Source organism: Mycotypha africana (assembly GCF_025528875.1).
Source record: "Mycotypha africana strain NRRL 2978 chromosome Unknown BDF20scaffold_15, whole genome shotgun sequence".
Taxonomy (NCBI): domain Eukaryota; kingdom Fungi; phylum Mucoromycota; class Mucoromycetes; order Mucorales; family Mycotyphaceae; genus Mycotypha; species Mycotypha africana.
Window position 1 is genome coordinate 392213 of NW_026515739.1, and position 22349 is coordinate 414561.

Genomic DNA, 22349 nt, shown 5'->3' on the forward strand with positions numbered 1-22349 from the left:
TGTTGTTCAAATTAATTAAACCTGATAGAGCAGGCCAATAGCACGCAAGCGTAGTTTTTCCTTCGCAGCTCCCCCTCATTTTTTTCACCTTTCAGTTACCTTTTCTCACCTTTTAGTGTCCTTACCTTCACGCTCTCCATTATCTTTTGAAGCGCGTAAGTGAGTTCCTTTTCACTTGGGCTTCTACTTTATTTTATCATTTTTTAGTATACCATCTTCTTTTCATTTCATACCACGCCATCCACACAATTCATAATATTACTTGTTCTTACATAGAAAGTACTTAATTTATTGTTTTTCAACTTGGAAACATGCTTGACGAGAATTCAAGTTTCAATCCATCAACAGCGCTGTCTGCACAATCAGTGACCAGCACTCCAACAGAACCTCTTTTGGTGTTCGATCATCGAAAAGTTCAAGATTACCTCGAGCAACTATTGCCCTTGGTGCTCGGTGCTGAATTAGCCGACTTAGAAAATACCCTATTCTCATATCCTGATACCGTTGAAAAATTCAAGCGATTTGCCAATGATCCTCAGACGCCTGTCATCTTTATTATGAAAGAAAAAGAAGGCGGCAAATATGAAGGTAGAGAAAAAGAGTAAATGCTGCTTATCGTTTACTGAACTATATATCTTGCTAAGCATTTCCCTTCTTATCTCTTCGATCATGCAGATGATGACACACAGAGCTTTTCATATACTGCCTCCCATGAAATTACTTATTTGCCTACTCATGTAGGATCCATTGCCATTATCAAACGTGTCCCTTCGTTAGACCCTTCTAAACCGCTTCAAAGTCAACTTCAATTACTCAATTTACCCGGTGCACCTAGTTCAGGTGAAGCTAATAGTGCCTATGAATTCTTGCACTCCTACATTCATTTAGCTGTCAGCCCTTATTTTAACGCTTATGTAAATGCTCGACATGGTAATAACAATAAGAAATCAGATATCAATGCTGGGAAAGGCGGTGCAACAGGCGGTGGTAGCATTATCGCAGGTAGCGCCAGTAGTGGAACCAGTGGATCAGGAATTACAGGCACGAGCAGTATCAACAAAAATGACGATAATAAAATGGGTGTGCCTATGGCTAAAAAGAAGATGGCAGAATTGGAACTAAGTTTATTACATTTACAACAAAATGTTGAGATACCTGAAATATCATTGAATATTCATCCCGTTGTCCAAAGAGCTGTGGATAAAGTAAGTACGCTGCAGTTGCCGTCTTACTGTAGCTGTGGACTGTAAGCATTGTGCTCTTTTTACTAAGCTTTTTTTATTATTATTATTAATAGTGCCGTGAACAGAATAAGCGTGTCACTGTTGAGGCAGTAGATTCCGCTTTATTCTCTGACTCCTCTTTTCTTAACAAATTGCAAAGTGATGTGAATGGTTGGATCAAAGAAATTCAAAAAGTAACGAAAATGTCTCGTGATCCAGCTAGTGGAACAGCTATTCAAGAAATCAATTTTTGGTTGAGCATGGAAAGAGCTTTAGAAAAGATCGACGAGCAATTGAAGAGCGATCATATTAGTGAGTTTATTGAAATATTCTCTTGTAGTCACCTTTCGTCCAAACTAACAATTAATTCATTCATCCAACAACAGCCTTAACACTTGATATTCTGAAACATGCAAAGCGCTTCCATGCCACTGTCAGTTTTATTGCTGATACAGGCCTAAAGGAAGGAATGGAACTAGGTAATGAAAAGCGAAATCATAAACCATACATGTTGGATTATACTACAAAGAAGCTAACGTGAGATTACATTTCTGCTATAGTTCACAAATACAATCAGTTAATGAAAGATTTCCCTCTCAACGAGCTCCTCTCAGCTACTGATCTGGACAAAATCAGAGAGTCACTACATATGATCTTTGGACATTTGAATAAGAAACTCAAATTGTCACCCTATCCAATTCGCCGTGCGTTACCGCTTGTGGAAGCGATTTCCAAAGATTTGAACGATCAACTGCTCAAAGTCCTCGGTAGTCGGCGTATGATGTATATGGAATACGATGATTTTGAACGCACTACAGCCGGCGCCGAAACTGTTTTCCACACCTGGGACGATCTAATCAAAGAGTTTACCAATGTTGCTCGAGATGTAACGCGTAAGCGATCTGAAAAGTTTTTACCCATCAAGATCAATCCTGCCCACGCAAAATTACAAGAGCGTGTCAACTTCGTTCGTGCTTTTCGTAAACAGCATGAACAACTTCACCAGACTATTGTTCGTGTTATGACCAGCCCTCGTGCCAAAAAGGCCACTGTGATCGTTGATGGACAAGTTAAAAGTGTTGTTGAAGAAGAAGAGAGTGTGAGCATCAGTGACATTAATGCAGTTGAGGAAGTCAAATTGGCCTATGAAAGTGTCAAAAACATTGATGTGTTGGATGTCTCCCTTGAAGGAACAGAAATTTGGATACAAGCAGAGACAGCTTACAATGAGCGTGTATCAAGAGTTGAAAATCAAATCATCGCTCGTTTGCGAGATCGATTGGGCACGGCTAAGAGCGCAAATGAAATGTTCCGTGTCTTCAGCAAATTTAACGCTCTTTTTGTCAGACCTAAGATTCGTGGCGCCATTCAAGAATATCAAACACAGTTGATTGATAGTGTGAAAGAAGATATCAACAAGCTTCATGATAAGTTTAAGATGCAGTACAGAAACTCAGAAGCTTACCATATGGCCCAACTACGTGATTTGCCACCTATATCTGGTACTATTATCTGGGCCCGTCAAATTGACCGTCAGTTGTCTCTCTATATGAAACGCGTGGAGGATGTTCTTGGTAAAGGTTGGGAACTATATGCCGAAGGACAGAAGCTTCAATTCGAAAGCAGTAGCTTCCGTAAAAAGCTGGATACACGTCTTATTTATGACAATTGGCTACAGGAGATTACAAAGCGTGATCTATCTGTATCAGGGCGTATTTTCGAGATTACGAGAAATAGAGTCCAAAAAAACGCCCTTCAATTGGGTGTCAACTTTGATGGGCAAATTATCACTTTGTTCAAAGAGGTGCGTAATTTGCTATGGTTGAATTTCCAAGTCCCTCATACTATTTCGAACGTGGCTAAAGATGCCAAACGCGTATACCCTTTTGCTGTCAGCTTAATGGAAACAGTCCGTACTTTCTCTCAAACAGTGCACAAGGTCAATCGTAATCAGGAAATTGCTTCTTTGGTTGCCGGATATCGTCATGAGGTGCATACTATGATTAGTAAGGGTATCAATCTACGTTGGGATTATTTTGTAAACACCTATGACGCCCATCACCGTCCTCTTTCATTTATGACAGGCACCCCGCTAGATACACGGGAAAACCGCCATGTCATGTTTGTTCGTGAATTTGCCAATGTTGTTTCTGTATTTCAAGATAAAGTTGATGCCTTAATTGGCTATTATGACGAAATTAGTAAGAGTATTGATGAAATGAAAACATGTTCTTATCAATCAAAAAGATTTGAAGAGGTCTTGGGACGCATTCAAAAACTGATTGATCGCCTAAATCTGGAAAGCTACTCCAATTTGGATCAATGGGTTGCTGGTCTGGATAAGCGTATAGAAGCAGTCTTAGTTACGCGTCTTCAACAAGCGATTCGTTCCTGGACAAATACTTTTCAAGGAATGACAGCTGAAGATGCCGTTGTACCTGAAGCAAGCGCATCAAAGAGCCGTCGTAACAAAAGAAAGATTGGTCGAGATAGCGTCATAGCCGTTATTGCAGATAAGAGCAATGCACAACAGCAAAAGTCTGTAGTTGAAGTAAATCCTGCACTACAAACACTAGTGCATGAAATTCGTATCAAAAATCAAGTCATGTATCTTGATCCTCCTATTGAGCAGGCGCGTACAAGCTGGTGGTTCCAACTTCATGATTGGTTGGCTGTTGTTTGTCATTTACCCCGAATTCAAAGCTCACGCTATGAAGGTGGTTTAAGTGTGAAGGATAATCCAACGGTAGAAAAGACTTATTCTAGCTTGTTAACCCGAATGGGTGATGGCTCTTTGGAGAATGCTTATCAAATCATAGAAGATAAAATTCGACAAGTTTCCGACTATGTCAATATATGGCTACAATATCAATCATTATGGGATCTTGAATCAAGTCATGTGTTCTCTATTCTTGAGGATGATCTTGGCAAGTGGCAGCAGATTTTGCTCGAAATTAAAAAAGCACGTTCTACCTTCGATAATTCTGAGACTGGGCAGTCATTTGGTCCGCTCGTCGTTGACTATGAACAAGTACAGAGCAAGGTGAATCAAAAATATGATCAATGGCAGCGTGAAATACTTAACAAATTTGGAACTCTTTTGGGGACCTCCATGAAAGACTTCCATGCTTCTGTTTCAAAAGCTCGCTATGAGCTGGAACAACAGTCCATCGAAAGTAACTCTACGGGAGAAGCTGTTACATTTATCACTTTTGTTCAGGACTTGAAGCGTAAGGTAGCCAAATGGAGTCAAGATGTTGAGCTTTTCCGTCAAGGTCAGAAGACATTAGAGCGGCAACGCTTCCAATTCCCTTCGGATTGGGTTTATGTTGATCAAGTAGATGGTGAATGGATCGCCTTCAATGAAATACTTAGTCGAAAGAATAATGCTATTCAAGAACAAATTGCTGGCTTGCAGATGAAGATTGTAGCAGAGGATAAGGTGGTTGAGCAAAAAATTCGTGATATTTGCGCTGAATGGGAGAGGACAAAGCCAGTTCAAGGAGACATCAAACCTGATATAGCTACTAATACATTATCAATCTTTGAAGGCAGAGTAACACGTCTTAAAGAGGAATATGATATGGTATGCCGCGCTAAGGAGGCCCTGGACTTGGAGCAAACTACTGATGATCGTTTGGACCCTGTACTCGAAGAGCTCCGTGATCTAAAATCTGTTTGGGCAGCTCTTGCACGTGTTTGGCAATCTGTTTATGAGATTCGAGATACACCTTGGACATCTGTTGTTCCTCGTAAGGTTCGCCAGCATATTGACGAGCTGGTCAACTCCACTAAAGAGATGCCAAACCGCATGCGTCAATATGCTGCTTATGAATACATGCAAGATACTCTTCGTCAACTTTTGCGAGTAAATCCTCTCGTAGCTGATTTGAAATCTGAAGCTCTGCGTGAACGCCATTGGCGCCAAATCTTTAAATCACTGCGTGTAGAGGGTCGCTTTACCTTGTCAGAAATGACCATAGGGCACTTATGGGATCTTGACTTGAAGCGTAACGAAACTGTCATCAAAGATGCTATTTTACAGGCCCAAGGTGAAATGGCACTTGAAGAATTCTTGAAGCAAATAAAGGAGACCTGGACAGGTTATGTCTTGGATTTGGTCAATTACCAAAATCGTTGTAGACTGATTCGTGGATGGGATGATTTATTCAACAAATCCAGCGAACACCTTAACTCGCTAACAGCCATGAAGTTATCGCCTTATTATAAAGTATTTGAAGAAGATGCTTCCGCTTGGGAAGACAAACTGAATCGTATTCATGTCTTGTTTGATGTTTGGATTGATGTTCAACGCCAATGGGTTTACTTAGAAGGTATTTTTAGCGGAAGTGTTGATATCAAGCACTTATTACCTGTTGAAACTTCCCGCTTCCAGAGCATCAACACTGAATTCCTGACCGTTATGAAGAAAGTGTATAAGTCACCGTTTGTATTGGATGTTCTCAACATTCCTAATATTCAAAAATCCTTAGAGCGTCTGGCTGATTTACTTAGTAAAATTCAAAAAGCACTCGGAGAGTACCTTGAACGTGAACGTTCCTCATTCCCTCGTTTCTATTTTGTTGGTGATGAAGATCTGTTAGAAATTATTGGTAATAGCAAGGACATCTTACGTATTCAAAAGCACTTCAAGAAGATGTTTGCTGGTATAGCAACAATCTTATTGGATGAAGAGCACACATCTATTATTGGTATGGCTTCGAAAGAAGGTGAAGAAGTTATGTTTAAAACCCCAGTTTCTATTAAGGATAATCCGAAAATCAACGACTGGTTGACGTTATTAGAAAAAGAAATGCGTGTTTCTCTTGCGCTTTTATTGAAGGATGCTGTCACTGAGTTGGATATCATATACAATGCCGAAGAGATGAGCTCTCCCGAGTTTATGGAATGGATTGACCGTTACCCAGCCCAATTAGTCGTCCTTGCTGCACAGATCATTTGGACACAATCTGTGGATAAGGCACTGAACACTATCAGTGAATCAGCCTCCGGAGACTTAGAACCTCTATCTAGCTCTGTAACGCTCATTGAAAGAAATCTCAACATTTTAGCGGACGCTGTTTTACTAGACCTACAAGTTATCAAACGTAGAAAATGTGAACATCTTGTCACTGAACTTGTTCATCAGCGTGATGTAACTCGCCAACTGGTCGCTGATAATATTTCTTCGCCAAAAGATTTCAGTTGGTTATATCAAATGCGTTTCTATTTCAACCATTCGATTGAAGATCCTCTTCAACGCCTCACAATTAACATGGCCAATGCACAATTCTTCTACGGTTTCGAATATCTTGGTGTTGTTGATAGACTTGTTCAAACTCCTTTGACTGATCGTTGTTACTTAACGTTAACACAAGCTTTAGAGCAAAGACTTGGTGGTTCACCCTTCGGTCCTGCTGGTACTGGTAAAACTGAATCTGTTAAAGCACTCGGTGTTCAGTTGGGCCGTTTCGTTCTTGTCTTTTGTTGTGATGAGACATTTGACTTCCAAGCAATGGGTCGTATCTTTATTGGTCTTTGTCAAGTTGGTGCTTGGGGTTGTTTTGATGAATTCAATCGTCTTGAAGAGCGCATTTTATCAGCTGTTTCTCAGCAAGTTCAAACGATTCAGTTGGGTTTGAAGGAAGCAACCAAAAATCCTAACCATGAGATTGAAATAGTTGGCCGTTCTGTTCGAGTAAATACTGATACCGGCATTTTTATTACAATGAACCCTGGTTATGCTGGTCGCTCCAATTTGCCAGATAATCTGAAAAAGCTATTCAGAAGCATGGCCATGACTAAACCAGATCGTGAATTGATTGCTCAAGTTATGCTTTATTCTCAAGGTTTCCGTACTGCTGAAACTTTGGCTTCTAAGGTTGTTCCATTATTTAACCTATGTGCAGAGCAATTGTCACCTCAATCCCACTATGATTTTGGTTTGCGTGCTCTTAAAAGTGTTTTAGTTAGCGCTGGTAATTTAAAACGTGATCGTTTAGCTACAGTTCGTCAAGCTATTCAAAGCGGTGAAGCAGAAAAGACTGAATACGCAACTATATCTGAATCAGTACCTGAGCAACAGCTCTTAATTTCCAGTATTCGTGAGACCGTTGAGCCCAAATTGGTGGCTGACGATATACCTTTGTTAACAAGTTTACTTGCTGATGTTTTTCCTGGGGTACTTTACACTCCTGTCAATTTGGACCGTCTTAAAGATAAATTACGCGAAGTCTGTGAGGAGCGACGACTTGTCGCTGGAGATGCTTGGATGGAAAAGGTTATACAGTTGTATCAAATTCAAAATATACATCACGGTTTAATGATGGTTGGTCCTTCAGGATCTGGAAAATCCTCTGCCTGGAAGACCCTCTTAACTGCCCTTGAGCGAGTTGAAGGCGTCGAAGGAATTGCTTACACTATAGATCCCAAAGCTATTCCGAAGGACGCTCTCTATGGTACTTTGGATTCTACAACTCGAGAATGGACAGATGGTCTCTTCACCCATATTCTTCGTAAAATTGTTGACAACGTTCGTGGAGAAAGCCAAAAGCGACACTGGATCATCTTTGATGGTGATGTTGATCCTGAATGGGTTGAAAACTTAAACTCAGTATTAGACGATAATAGGCTGTTGACTCTACCCAATGGTGAGCGATTGAATCTACCACCGAATGTTCGTATTATGTTTGAAGTTGAAACACTTAAATATGCCACACTGGCTACTGTTTCTCGTTGTGGTATGGTTTGGTTTAGCGAAGATGTTATTACTTTACCAATGATTTTCAGTAATTATCTCGAAACTCTTCGTAATGTTCCAATGGATGAAATTGAAGAAGAGGGTCCATCACCGCATCATAATGCTGACGCTACTAATATAGTAGCAGAAGATGGCACAGTTACTTCACCAAACCTTGCTACTCAGCGTGCTATTGCTGCTATTATGGCTGTTGATCTCTCAGATGAAACTTGTCTTGTAGCAAAGTGCTTGGACTATGCTGCTACTTTAGAGCATATTATGGACTTTACCCGTATGCGCGTTCTATCTACTTTCTTCTCTCTTCTCAATAAGACTGTACGTAATGTACTAGAGTACAATTCTCAACACCCTGACTTCCCTATGACCGGTGATCATCTAGAAGGGTATATTACCAAACGTATAATTTATTCTATAATTTGGAGTTTCTCTGGTGATGCTAAGCTGGAACTCAGAACCGTTTTGGCTGATTTTGTGCGTAACGTAACCACTTATGAATTGCCGCCTACTGGTAATGGAACAAGCATTATTGATTACGATATTGCCGTTAATACTGGTGCATGGATACCATGGGAATCTAAAGTGCCAGTCATTGAGATCGAGACTCATAAAGTATCTGAAGCAGATATCATTATCCCAACTGTTGATACCATCCGTCATGAAGAAGTCCTATACTCTTGGCTATCTGAACACAAGCCCTTAATTCTCTGTGGTCCACCTGGTTCGGGTAAAACCATGACATTATTCAGTGCTCTGCGTAAGTTACCTGATATGGAAGTTGTTGGCCTCAATTTCTCTAGTGCAACTACGCCAGAACTCATCCTTAAAACATTCGAGCAACACTGTGAATATAGAAAAACTCCAAATGGTGTCATATTGTCTCCTACTATGATTGGGCGTTGGTTGGTTGTTTTCTGCGATGAAATCAATTTGCCTGCTACTGATAAATACTTCACACAACGCGTTATTTCGTTCTTGAGGCAATTGGTAGAATATAATGGCTTTTGGAGAGCTTCAGACAAGGCTTGGGTCACTTTAGAGCGCATACAATTTGTTGGTGCCTGTAATCCTCCTACTGATCCTGGCCGTGTTCCTCTTTCCCACCGTTTCTTACGTCATGCACCGTTAGTAATGGTCGATTATGCTGGTCAATTGTCCCTTATGCAGATTTATGGTACCTTTACTCGAGCCATGTTGAAAGTTGTGCCTAATCTTCGTGGTTATGCTGAACCTTTGACAGCAGCCATGGTAGAGCTATACTTGGCGTCGCAAAAGAGATTTACTCCAGATATACAAGCACATTACATCTATTCACCTCGTGAGCTGACACGTTGGGTACGCGGTATTTATGAAGCTATCAAACCTCTAGAAACGCTAACTGTAGAGGGACTTGTTCGCATTTGGGCACATGAGGCCTTACGTTTGTTCCAAGATAGGCTTGTTGCAGAAGAAGAACGTAAATGGACAAGTGAAATGATTGATTCAATTGCTTTAAAACACTTCCCTGCTATAAATCAAGAAGAGGCTTTGGAAAGACCTATTCTCTTCTCTAATTGGTTATCAAAACATTATGTACCAGTCAATCGTGAACAATTACGTGATTTTGCAAAGGCTCGTCTCAAAGTTTTCTACGAGGAAGAACTGGATGTGCCTCTTGTGCTTTTCAATGATGTCCTTGAACATGTATTGCGTATTGATCGTGTTTTTAGACAACCACAAGGTCACTTACTTTTGATTGGTGTAAGCGGCTCAGGAAAGACAACCTTATCTCGATTTGTTGCTTGGATGAATGGCCTTAGTGTGTTCCAGATTAAGGTTCATAATAAATACACAGGCGTTGATTTTGATGATGATCTTCGCACGGTCTTACGTCGTGCAGGTTGTAAAGGTGAAAAGATATGTTTCATTATGGACGAATCCAACGTTCTCGACTCTGGATTCTTAGAACGCATGAATACACTTCTTGCTAATGCTGAAGTTCCTGGTCTGTTTGAAGGTGATGAATACGCCTCCTTGATGACAGCCTGTAAAGAAGGCGCTCAACGTGATGGTCTAATGCTTGACTCAAATGAAGAACTGTATAAATGGTTCAACCAACAAGTTGCAAGGAATCTACATGTAGTATTTACTATGAATCCTCCTGAAGGTGGCCTAGCTTCAAGAGCGGCTACGTCTCCAGCCTTGTTTAACCGTTGTGTATTGGACTGGTTCGGTGATTGGCCAGATCAAGCCTTCTATCAAGTGGGGGTTGAATTCACTAAAACTCTGGATCTCGATGTACCAAACTTTGCCCCTGGTATCAACTTCCCGATAGTCTACCGCAACTTGCCTCTACAGCCAAGTCATCGTGAAGCCGTTGTCAATGCTCTTGTGTATGTTCATCAATCACTCTATGAAATCAATGCAAAGCTTAGTAAGCGCCAAGGTCGTCATAATTATGCTACACCACGCCACTTCCTTGACTTTATTTCACATTATGTTCGCTTGTACAATGAAAAGCGTGAAGATTTAGAAGAGCAACAACGTCATCTTAATGTTGGTCTTGAAAAATTGAAAGATACAGTAATCAAGGTGGAAGAGCTTAGAAAGAGTCTTGCAATTAAAAAGAACCAGTTGGAATTGAAGCAAAATCAAGCCAACGAAAAGATAGGTCAAATGATTGCAAACGAAAAGGTTGCTGAGCAGAAGAAAGCTGACTCCCTTCAAATCAAGGAGAATCTCAAAATACAAAACAAAGTAGGTATTATGATAAGTGCAGTTTATCGAGATCTCTAAATTAAGTGGCTTCAAATTATATAGGAAATTGAAGCTCGTCGTGCTGTTGTTGATACAGATTTGGCAAATGCAGAGCCCGCTGTTAAAGAGGCAGAACAAAGCGTTAAGAGTATCAAAAGACAGCATCTTACTGAAGTTCGTGCTATGAGCAATCCTCCTGAGGCTGTTAAGCTAACTATGGAATCTGTTTGTATTATGCTTGGTCACAAGATTGATAGTTGGAAGACTGTGCAGAGTATTATTCGTCGTGATGATTTTATTTCAAGCATTGTCAACTATAACACAGAATTGCAAATTACTAAACAGCTAAGACACTATATGCGCCAAAACTTCCTTAACAATCCAAACTTCGATTACGAAATTGTGAATCGTGCTTCAAAAGCCTGTGGTCCTTTGTTCAAGTGGGTGAGTGCACAAGTAAACTTCTCAGAAATCCTCGATCGCGTTGGGCCACTTCGTGAGGAATTGAATCAACTACAAAAGAGTTCAGAAGATACCAAGAACCAAGTAGTCGAGATTGAACAAATGATTTCTGAACTTGAGGTCAGTATCGCACGCTATAAGGAGGAATATGCTGCTTTGGTCGGTGAAACTCAGTTGATCAAGGCGGAAATGGAACGTGTCAAATCTAAGGTCGATCGAAGTATTACACTCCTTAGCTCCTTGTCATCTGAAAAGACCCGCTGGGAAGCTGCTAGTCAAGCTTTTGAAAGTCAAATGGGTACCATTGTTGGTGATGTACTTCTAGCTGCTGCTTTCTTAGCTTATGGTGGTTATTTTGACCAGCAGTATCGTGGAATCTTACTACAAAAATGGATGGATCATCTTTCTGCAGCAAATATTCAATACAAACAAGAAGTTTCTTTGACAGAGTATCTTTCGAGCGCTGATGATCGTATTTCATGGCAAGCAAACTCTTTGCCAGCCGACCAACTTTGTGTAGAGAATGCTATCATGCTCAAGCGCTTTAACAGATACCCACTAATCATTGATCCCTCTGGCCAAGCAACTAATTTCTTAATTAACGAATATAAGGATCGTAAAATCACAGTTACGAGTTTCTTGGATGATTCATTTATCAAGAATCTCGAGAGTGCCTTACGGTTTGGTAACCCTATTCTAATTCAAGATGTCGAACATTTGGATCCCATTCTTAATCCTGTTCTTAACAAGGAATTACGTCGCACCGGAGGCCGTGTATTGATCCGTCTAGGTAATCAAGACATTGATTTCTCTCCTACTTTTACGCTGTTCCTTTCTACTCGCGATCCTTCAGTCAATTTTGCTCCTGATATTTGCTCCCGCGTAACTTTCGTCAACTTCACAGTAACACGTGGTAGTTTACAAAGTCAATGTTTGAACAAGGTTTTAAAAGCGGAAAGGCCTGATGTTGATCAAAAACGAACTGATTTGATTAAACTGCAGGGAGAATTCCAACTCAAACTGCGTCATTTGGAAAAGTCGCTTCTTCAAGCTTTGAATGAATCTAAAGGCAATATATTGGATGATGATAAAGTTATAGATACACTGGAAACTCTCAAAAAGGAAGCTGCTGAAGTCAGCCGCAAGGTCGATGAAACCAATGCTATTATGTTAGAAGTAGAGCAAACAACAGCCATTTACACTCCATTGGCTAGTGCCTGTAGCTCTATTTTCTTTGTGATGGAACAACTCAATTTGATCAATCACTTCTACCAATTCTCTCTCGATTTCTTTTATGAGATTTTTGAATATGTCATCCATGCTAACCCTAACTTAGAAGGAATTACGGATCCTAACGAACGTTTGGCCATTCTGACTCGTGATTTATTCTCTGCCGCCTATAAGCGAGCGTCTCGCACTTTAGTTCATGAAGACCATACTATGTATGCTCTATTGCTCTGTCAGATACGTATACGTGGTCTACAAGAACATATGGATGAGACAGAATATGATTTCTTGTTAAGTGGAGGTGACGCTGTAGTTGGCGACAATAATCGTGCATTAGATGTGAATTTACCCAACTTCATTTCAGACGAAGTTGTTCAGCGTATCAAAGAATTCACAAAACTCGCCTGTTTCAATAAGCTAGCAGATCATATTGTCGCGAATGAAAATGACTGGAGAGCATTCATGGAACATACTCAACCTGAGACCGCTGTACCTGTTTGTTGGGAAGCTGCGGATGAGAATCGTAAGTATAAGGATTTACTAACGAGAAGTCTGCACCTTTTTACTGATTGTCTTTCTCATAATTTTGTATTGAAGGCGATCTTGACTCTCTGCGTAAGATGTTAGTAATCAAATGCTTCAGACCTGATCGTCTTTTGCCTGCTACTGGAATCTTCGCAACAGAGATCTTCAATAATGAGTTTATGAATACAGGTGAACTCAATTTACAAAAAATTGTACAGGAAGAGGTCAATAGCTGCACTCCATTAGCACTCTGTTCCGTTCCTGGTTATGATGCTAGCTACCGTGTCGATAATTTAGTGAGTGAGACCAATATGCGCTGTACATCTGTCGCTATGGGCTCAGCAGAAGGTTTTGCATTAGCTGACCAAGCTATATCCAGCGCTATCAAAACTGGTCATTGGGTCATGTTAAAGAACGTACATTTAGCTCCAGCTTGGCTTGGACAGCTCGAAAAGAAATTACATAGCATGAAACCGAACATGAACTTCCGTCTTTTCTTAACAATGGAGACTAATCCTAAGGTGCCTGTCAATTTGCTACGGATGTCTCGCATTCTTATGTTTGAGCCTCCACCAGGTATCAAGGCCAATCTTCAAGAAGCGCTCCGTAGCATTCCTCCGTCACGTTTATCTCGCGGTCCCACAGAACGCGCTCGCCTCTACTTTATGCTGGCATGGTTGCATGCTGTGGTTCAGGAACGTTTACGTTATGTGCCATTAGGTTGGACGAAGGTTTATGAGTTCAATGATTCAGATCAAGACTCTGCTTTTAATACAATTGATAAATGGCTCGATGCAGCATCGGGAGGCAGAGCCAACATTTCTCCGGAAAAGATCCCTTGGGATGCTATTCGTTCACTGTTGAAACAATCAATTTATGGTGGCCGTATCGATAACGAATTTGACCAACGTCTTCTCGACTCTTTTGTGAATACATTATTCAGACCTGAATGCTACGATATCGATTTTGAACTTGTTAAAGGAAGCGGTGGAAATGATAGCAAACGCGTTGTTGTGCCTGATGGCACAAAAATGGAGCATTTTATGGAATGGGTCAAAAACCTACCTGATCGTGAGCCACCTACCTGGCTTGGTCTACCTGCTAATGCTGAACGTGTATTACTTACAATGAAAGGTAATAATATGCTATCCAAGGTGCGCAAGATGAAGAGTTTGAGCGATGATGACGAACTAGTCTACTCCTCCGAAACAAATGATACTGATGCTGGCAATAAACAAGTCGAATCGACAGCTCAACCAGCCTGGATGCGCGCATTGAGCTCATCTATCACCACTTGGCTTAATCTTCTGCCAACAAACATTAAACCTATGCAAAAAGATGGATCTGTAATTATGGATCCATTATTCCGTTTCTTCGAACGTGAGAACTTGAATGCACGCAAATTATTGTCAGTTATTCGTGAGGATTTGACATCTTTGCAAAAGATTTGCAACGGTGAATTGAAGCAAACGAACCATCTTCGTCGACTGCTGAATTGGTTGAATAAGGGCTTAATACCAGAGCATTGGAAATTGTATAAGGTGCCAAAGAGCTTATCTTTAAATGCTTGGATTGCTGATTTGAAAACTCGATTGGATCAAGTGGAATTGTTAGCATATGAAACTGCTTTTGACCAAATAGAAATATCTCTTGGTAGTTTGTTTACACCTGAAGCTTACATTACGGCTACCCGACAAGCAACCGCACAACGTTACAAATGGTCACTGGAAGAGCTAGTTTTAGATATTGATATCGACGCTATCGATCAGCAGCAGTTATCTACTTTAGGTTATTGTATCCGTGGTATGAAATTGGAAGGTGCCTCTTGGGAAAACAATGAATTACGTCTAACGTCAGAACCAAGCACAAAGTTACCAAAATCAATAATTAGATGGATCAGAAAAGACGAAAGACCGGACAAAGAAAATATGGTTGAATTGCCCGTTTATCTCAACTCAGATAGGAGTGACTTATTATTCACAATAAGTGTAGCTGCTAACTCTGAAGAAAAGGATAGAATACCACAAAGAGCTATTGCAGCCATAGTTTCTTTTTAAATAATACAATAAAATTCATCATACATGCAATATCAATAAAAAAACAAAAAATTTGGTCATTTATCTGTCATCAATGCACCTTTTTGAACCTCAGTTTGCAATTTCCTTTTCTTTTTTCTCATAACTGTTTTCTACTATTCGGTTACTCAAACTCTACAACCTGTCAATCTGTCTAAATCAGTGCAATCAGTACTGAAATATCGCATAATATTTCAGGAAGAATGACGAACAAGCGAGTGTCCGATGACCTGGACTCCTACGTTTCATGGATCGACGAAAATGTTTCGCAGAATTTCGCAAAAGAGACTTCGACTGCAATGCACGGCAGGGAGCTGCACCGAACCGACAGCGACTATATTCACCTTGGAGCTTTGGCAAGGCAAAAGCAGGAGCAAGTAAGCTATATTACAATTTTATTAATGTTGTAAGTTATTTTATTGAGTAATTGAGTATTCAAGCTTTGCGTCATGTAATAAATTAGAATTTGGATGCGTATGAAAAAAAGATATTCGATTTGAAACTTAGCATATATTATTTTCAAGAAAAACTGCGTAAAATGGACCCAACGAATCTTGAAAAGCTTACAAAAGAGGTATAATAATAGTCTTTCATTTTGGTGAAGAATAAGGATCTAATGAATATTACATACTAACAGAATAAAAAATTGAGTGAACAAAACGAGTTATTTGCTAATGAACTCAGAAAATACAAAGGGCTGATAATTGACATGGATGAGGCATTGGAAAATTTACAAGAGAAAGTTTCTAATCAGTCACGTGGAATGACTAGAGACGAACAGCAACAATTTGATATGTATAAATCAGATGCTGAATATTATAGAAAGGAAAACGAACGTTTGCGCGATGAGTTAGAGCAACTACGTCAGGATAACAAGCATTTAAGATCAACTAGAAGCTCAACATCTCAATTTGAAAAGAACGAAGAGCTTACAGAATGTAGAAAGAAGCTTTCACGCGCGCAACAACTGATAGATCAGCTACAAAGAATAAATCAGCAACAGAAGCAGCAAATCGATGGCCAGCGTTCATGTATTGAGAAAAGAGAAACAGATGATGCTCGCCTAAACTCAGTCCTGTCCGCAAGAGATCGCGCACGGGAGGAGTTGAAAAGAAAGAATCAATTGATCAACAATTTAGAGGATAGGCTTGGTAAATTACAAGAGGATTTGGATGATGCAGAACATGAACTCGCTGATAAGTCAAAAAAATGTGACGAATATCTGCAGCAACTACGAGACTTACGCTTGGAAAACACTAAAGGACTTGATGGGTTGGAAAAAGTAGAACAACTACAGAAAGAAAATCAAGAGCTATCGACTGCTCTTGCATCACGAGAACAGGAAGTTGCTGCTTTGGAAAAGGAGATAGAGAAGTTACTCGTGTATATCGAAAAAGTAAAGGATGGCCAAGAAGATACAGATGGTGCTGAAGTGATGGCTGCAACGCATGCTTTACAGGAAAAGGAACAGGAACTCAAAGTATTGCAAGAGAGGCTCGATTTATTAAATAACTCACAACATGAGGAGTTGGAAGACTATGAAAAACAATTGGTTGTGTTAGAGACTGAACTGCAAAAGAAAGATCAGCAATGTAAAGAAGTTGAGATACAATTAAGGAAAGCTCGTCAGACTATCCAGAATCAAAGAAAAGAATTTGAGGAAGCACTAGAAAGTCAGTACAACAAATTAATAATAGCTGTAAGAGATAAGGAAGTCAGCATAGCAGAATTGGAAAATGACATGGAAGCGAAACAAGATATCTTGCAAAGGGAGAAGCAATTATTGAAAGAAGAGTTGCAAAATATGTATGTAAAACTGACAGATCGTGAAAAACAGCTCATGGATAATAATGGCGCGAAATGGCAAAAAGCACTGATGAAGCTCGAATCTGAGCTTTCAAGATATAAGAAGAAGATAGATGAGCAAGATGATGACAATAACCGCTTAAAGCAAAAGCTCTATGCGGCCAACCAGAAGAATGTTCTTCTCAATGACATGTTGGATAAACCAAAAAAAACTAAGGAGGTAACTCAAGAAGATGACTGTGTTTCTTTGCATTTGAGTTATCTGATATTGATTGACTTTATTGTTAAGTCACTGAACAATGAATCAGAAAAATATACAACTTTGCTGAAGCTTAACACTGAACTACGCAAAGAGTTACATGACAAAGATAGTATTTTGGATTTACAAAAGAAGAAGTATGAAGATCTCAAAGAGAAATACTTCGATTTACAGAAGCAACTTGAGCTTGTTCGTAAGCAGCTGAGTAAAAGAGATGCTATGCTTGCAAATTCTCTAATAGCAACCGATGTAAGTCAATAGTCGTTTTAGCAAGTAATGCAAACTAAAACCTTTTGTCTTTGAAATTTAGAATATGAAGCAACATCAGGGTATAATGGAGGGTATACTCTACGAACAAGCAACTGGCCGTCAATCCGCCAAGAACAGGGCTAAGTCGGCTATGAGCTCCGCGTAGTGCCTGCGTTGTACATAATCAAATATTATTATTGTAAATACCACACACACACACACACTTAATACATACAACATAGTCATAGTTTTAAATTCTTTTGTTACTTTGAAAAGTTATTTTGCTATCTATACGTATTATACCTTGGTTGTTTCGCCAATTTACTCGTTATTGTTATCAATTACATGGTTAAATTAGAGTGTTGGAGAAGCTGCAAATAAAGCCAATTGTTATGATTTCTACCTTTTACTCACGTAATGCCATGCCATTTACTAAAGCATATCGAAACAGTTAAGTAACAGAACGTCTTTATTCTTTCTCGTGCCATGAAGAACACACTTTATTGTACCATTTGAGCAAAACGAAGAAGCCGTTTTCGATAAATGAACAATTCTCTCGCTACTACTACTCAAGGTTTTTTTCTTTTTGCTCTGGCTTATCAGTGCTAAATTTGTCTTCATTTTGCTCCACTTTTTGGCTCAAGTCATGTAAATTATGCTGCTTTGTAGAGGAGGATATGTGTAACTCAACTTTAACCTAATACAGCTTCTAGACGATAAATGATAAAACCATGATTGGTTGAATTACGTCGTTATCCCTCTTTGTCGCTCTCGGTTGCCCCAACCAACAAGGTAAGATTAAAAGTAAGTTCCTTAAAGTCTATATATCAATTCTCTAGTTCTTCTTAGTTGTGCAGAACTTTGAAACTATAAAAAGGGCTATTTTTTTGTACTGCTTCTTTTCTTTTCTTTTTCCGCTTACTTTTCGCTCCCAAAGATCAGCAATAATGGCACCAATCTTTACCCCCGAAATCACCTCAAACGTTCAATGGATATCACAAATGAACGTTGATATTGAACCTACTGCCGGTCGTAAGACTACTATTATTGGCACTATTGGTAACTTATTTCCTCGTTATTTATTTTTTTACGTGTCAGAACTAGTAACTTGGGCTGCTTCAATTCGTCGAACTGTTGTTCATTCTATAATTTATTTCTATCAGGGCCAAAAACAAACAGTGTTGAGATGATCACTCAACTTCGAAATGCTGGTTTGAACGTAGTCAGAATGAATTTTTCTCATGGAACCCATGAAGTAAGTTAAGAATTGCATTACATATTTGATATGTTAGGGTAAAATACGGATTTGATGATGAAAAAATTGCTTATACTATATCGTTAATTTTTTTCTGTGCTACCAGTATCATCAATCTGTTATTGAGAATACACGTAAAAGTGCACAACGTAAGTATACTGTTTTAGTCTTCGCCAATTTACATATAATTGAAGCGAAAATGCGATTTGCGATATCAATTTTTGTGCTGGTATAAATGATAGTCTATCCTGGACGTCCAGTCGCTATTGCACTTGACAACAAGGGACCTGAAATCCGTACAGGAAACATGAAAGATAACATTGAGGTAAATTGCTGGCATTTGGAATATTTACGTAATATAGTCATGTGACTAATACTGAAAGAATGGCTCTATCTGTGTAGTTGCCTATTCAAGCCGGTCATGAAATGATCTTCAGTGTTGACGAGAAATACGCTAACGAATGTACTGATCAAGTTATGTATATCGATTATAAAAACTTACCTAAGGTGATTGCCGTCGGCAAATTTGTATACATCGATGATGGTGTGTTATCTTTTGAAGTGACTGAAATTTTGGAGGATGGTATCAAGGTGATTGCCAGAAACAACGGCAAGCTTTGCTCACACAAAGGAGTCAATCTTCCCAATACAAATGTCGACTTACCAGCCCTTTCAGAAAAAGACAAAGTTGACTTAAGATTTGGTGTTGAGCAAAAGGTTGATCTGATCTTTGCCTCTTTCGTCCGAAGCGGTCAAGATGTCAGAGATATCAGAGACGTTTTAGGCGAAGAGGGTAAGCATATCAAGATCATTTCAAAGATCGAAAATCATCAAGGTGTGGAGAACTTTGATGAGATCCTTCAAGAGACTGACGGTGTTATGGTTGCTCGTGGGGTAAGAAACTCTATTCTGTAGCTTGTCGGCAACAACTTGATATAAATTTCTGTATGTTTAAACATAGGATATGGGTATAGAAATTCCTCTTGAGCGTGTATTTATCGCACAAAAAATGATGATCACCAAATGTAATCTTGCTGGTAAACCCGTTATCTGGTAAAGTTCAGCCTTCCCAATACCACGAATTAATCTTACAGTCATGTTGACAAAGTTCGTTTATTTTGATATAGCGCCACTCAAATGCTGGAGTCTATGACTGTAAGTTACTATTTTGTATTTGTTTGTTTCTTCAGATCGTAACAGCAACTGATGTATATATTGTAGTACAACCCTCGACCAACTCGTGCTGAGGTTTCTGATGTTGCTAATGCCGTATTAGACGGTGCTGACTGTGTAATGCTTTCTGGTGAAACAGCCAAAGGCAATTATCCCATAGAGGCCGTCAAAACCATGCATGACATTTGTAAACTTGCAGAGTCTGTTCTCTGTTACCCTGCTGTCTTCAACGAGCTTCGTTCTTTAACTGCTCTACCTACTGAAACAACAGAGACAGTCGCCTGTGCTGCCGTAGCCGCTGCACACGAACAAAGAGCAGGCTGTATTATTGTTTTGACAACCTCTGGTAACTCTGCTCGCCTCATTTCCAAATACAGACCCCGTGCTCCCATAATCGTTGTTACCCGCAATCCTCAAACTGCACGTCAGGTACATCTGTACAGGGGCTGCTTCCCTTTCCATTATCCCAAGGCCTCTTCATCGGCTGCTGCTCGTTTATCTGCAACAGCCACAACAGCCAACTCTCAGTTGAGCCCTGCAGATAATGCTCCTTGGCAAGAAGATGTTGACTCTAGAATTAAATGGGGTATAGTCATGTCTTTTTACTTTCAACGTTGAATCTTCTATTAATTGATTCTAACTTTATCTGTTTTGATTAGGCATGGAGCAAGCAATGAAATATGGGTAATGACGCCTTTGCTATTATATGGTATAAGCCAATTCAAATACTAATCATGTTATATCACTGTGTATAGTTTACTCAAGCATGGCGAACCAGTCGTTGCTGTTCAAGGTTGGAAGGGTGGATTAGGAAACACTAATACTCTTCGTGTTATATACTCTCCTGTGAAATAAGCGTTCCGTTTGATAGGTACTGCTCTTCATGTATCCGCGCTAAAAAAAAAAAAAAAAAAAAAAAAAAAAAAAAAAAAAAATTGTCATTTTATATACAAATGGGGCGCCATATTGTCTTATTGACAACAATAACATTTTAAATTGTATATTTCATTGCTTCTGATTCATAGATGTTCTTTTTATTATTACTGCAGAAAGATCTTGTTTTTCGCATTCACTATGATAAAAAATTTCAGATTTAGCATCAGGAAAATGAACATCATTAACAGCAGTATCAATTTAGTCTTAACTGCAGCAACAGTTGATTTTTATCTTCTTGGCATCTAAGAATTTATTTTTGTCAGAATAGGTCGATAAAAATTTGGATACACAACATAAGGTACAGAAATAATTGTCTTTAAGGAACTTGATTTCGTCGTTATCCACAGAACCGGTTTATTTTTGATATCCTTTAATTTTTTTGGTGATTAAAGGTATTGTTGTTACTGTTTTGCCGTTGTAAGGTTTCTTATTTGGCTTACGAAACGATCTTTTGTCCTCCAATCTTTTCTTTTGGTTTCATGAGTCTTTTCGACCAACTTTCCTAACAATTTCAGCAAGACTTTTTTCCAAAGAGAACATAGCCTTATAAAGAATGCTATGCAATTCATTGAAATTGCTAGGGACGTAATTCTCGTCAGAAATATCTGCGTACTTGCTTAGAAAGGTCGAACTAGCAAGAAGAGTAAGCTTAAAATGGTCCTTAAGTATATTTTGAACCTTTATTCTTAAATCCTCATGATGCAAAGGAGTAGATGAAAAGATATTATCTTCCACTTTAACCTTAGCAGCGATAACATGATGCTGATATATATCTGAATATTCGGCAACAGATTGATTGCGCCGTTGCTTTAGGTTATGCAACATGGCATTGCGTTGAAAAGTATTATACTTTGAAGCAATATCAAATCGGTTCTCAAGTAATTCTTCAACCTTTTTCCAAGACAATTTTTTGTTTCGGATGTTACTGGTGTGGTATTTGACGACTTGTAGAGTTAAACATCACTTAATTAAAAACAGTAAAAAGTTAACGAGATCAAACTAGTAGGTTTTTATTTTGAATCAAGTTAAGTTCGAAGAGAAGAAAAAATATTTACTGCAAAAATTTAAATATCTTCTTCATATTGCGGAACCTAGAAACTGACAGCTGAGTTATTCTACTCAAAGAAGACGTACGTCTTCTGAACCGTAATCACCCTTGAGGAGATTACGCATCTACCCGGAGCAGATGGACTTGTAAACGTATCCATGGCTTGATCTAGTGATCATGCAACTAACCTATTTTCCCGTGCTAACCATTATGTAGCACTGCTTGCAGGAAAATAGTATTGATTAGGAAAATGGTATTCGTGCGTGGTGTTTGAGTTGAGTGAACAGTTATTGTAAAGGATGATCACAACCTATTATCTTGTAATCATTCTTTATGCCGAAGGCAGAGAATAGTACTTATAACCTATTATACCTTGGTGTTGAATCAATATATCCTGCATGTCCATATATTAATTCTACTATATATCCTATGTCATATAGTAACGTATTATAGCAAAATAAGTAAACTATATATCCTAAATGACAACCTGTTCAGCCTTATACGAGGTAGCTAATCTCGTATAAGAATCATCACTTATTCTATATTCGTTTCCTACTCTACTTTATATATTATTTCAGCAGTAATGAGGTGTGAGGATCTTGTATAATTTGTATACGA

General features: G+C 39.1%; 3 protein-coding genes across 3 annotated transcripts; all 3 read left to right on the forward strand.

Moving 5' to 3' along the window:
- Positions 1 to 94: 94 nt before the first annotated feature.
- On the forward strand, positions 95 to 14987 carry BDF20DRAFT_982726 (dynein heavy chain; the record flags this gene model as incomplete). The annotated part of the gene is made up of 8 exons (XM_053085143.1): positions 95 to 588; positions 676 to 1205; positions 1298 to 1535; positions 1610 to 1702; positions 1784 to 10716; positions 10780 to 12928; positions 13003 to 13457; positions 13515 to 14987. Exons 1-8 carry the CDS (start codon positions 312 to 314, stop codon positions 14985 to 14987), a joined length of 14148 nt encoding a protein of 4715 aa, XP_052931234.1. The 5' UTR covers positions 95 to 311.
- A 484-nt stretch (positions 14988 to 15471) lies between these two features.
- Positions 15472 to 16824, forward strand: BDF20DRAFT_798222 (uncharacterized protein; the record flags this gene model as incomplete). The annotated part of the gene is made up of 2 exons (XM_053076313.1): positions 15472 to 15579; positions 15643 to 16824. Coding segments are annotated over 2 exons (1290 nt in total), but the record flags the coding sequence as incomplete, so codon positions are not given.
- Positions 16825 to 18165: 1341 nt separating this feature from the next.
- On the forward strand, positions 18166 to 20676 carry BDF20DRAFT_900488 (pyruvate kinase). Its single transcript, XM_053082739.1, has 10 exons — positions 18166 to 18351; positions 18418 to 18574; positions 18681 to 18723; positions 18817 to 18899; positions 18977 to 19468; positions 19536 to 19627; positions 19702 to 19729; positions 19796 to 20333; positions 20407 to 20431; positions 20503 to 20676. The coding sequence occupies exons 2-10, from the start codon at positions 18506 to 18508 to the stop codon at positions 20600 to 20602; spliced, it is 1470 nt and encodes a 489-aa protein (XP_052931236.1). The 5' UTR covers positions 18166 to 18351; positions 18418 to 18505; the 3' UTR covers positions 20603 to 20676.
- The last annotated feature ends 1673 nt before the right edge of the window (positions 20677 to 22349 follow it).

Bases quoted from the DNA above. Each gene is read 5' to 3' on its own strand.
- BDF20DRAFT_900488 (XM_053082739.1), top strand. From the start codon at position 18,506: ATGATCACTCAACTTCGAAATGCTGGTTTGAACGTAGTCAGAATGAAT. The intron at 19,628-19,701 runs GTAAAGTTCAGC...ATTTTGATATAG, and splicing joins GCTGGTAAACCCGTTATCTG to CGCCACTCAAATGCTGGAGT. The intron at 19,730-19,795 runs GTAAGTTACTAT...TATATATTGTAG, and splicing joins AAATGCTGGAGTCTATGACT to TACAACCCTCGACCAACTCG.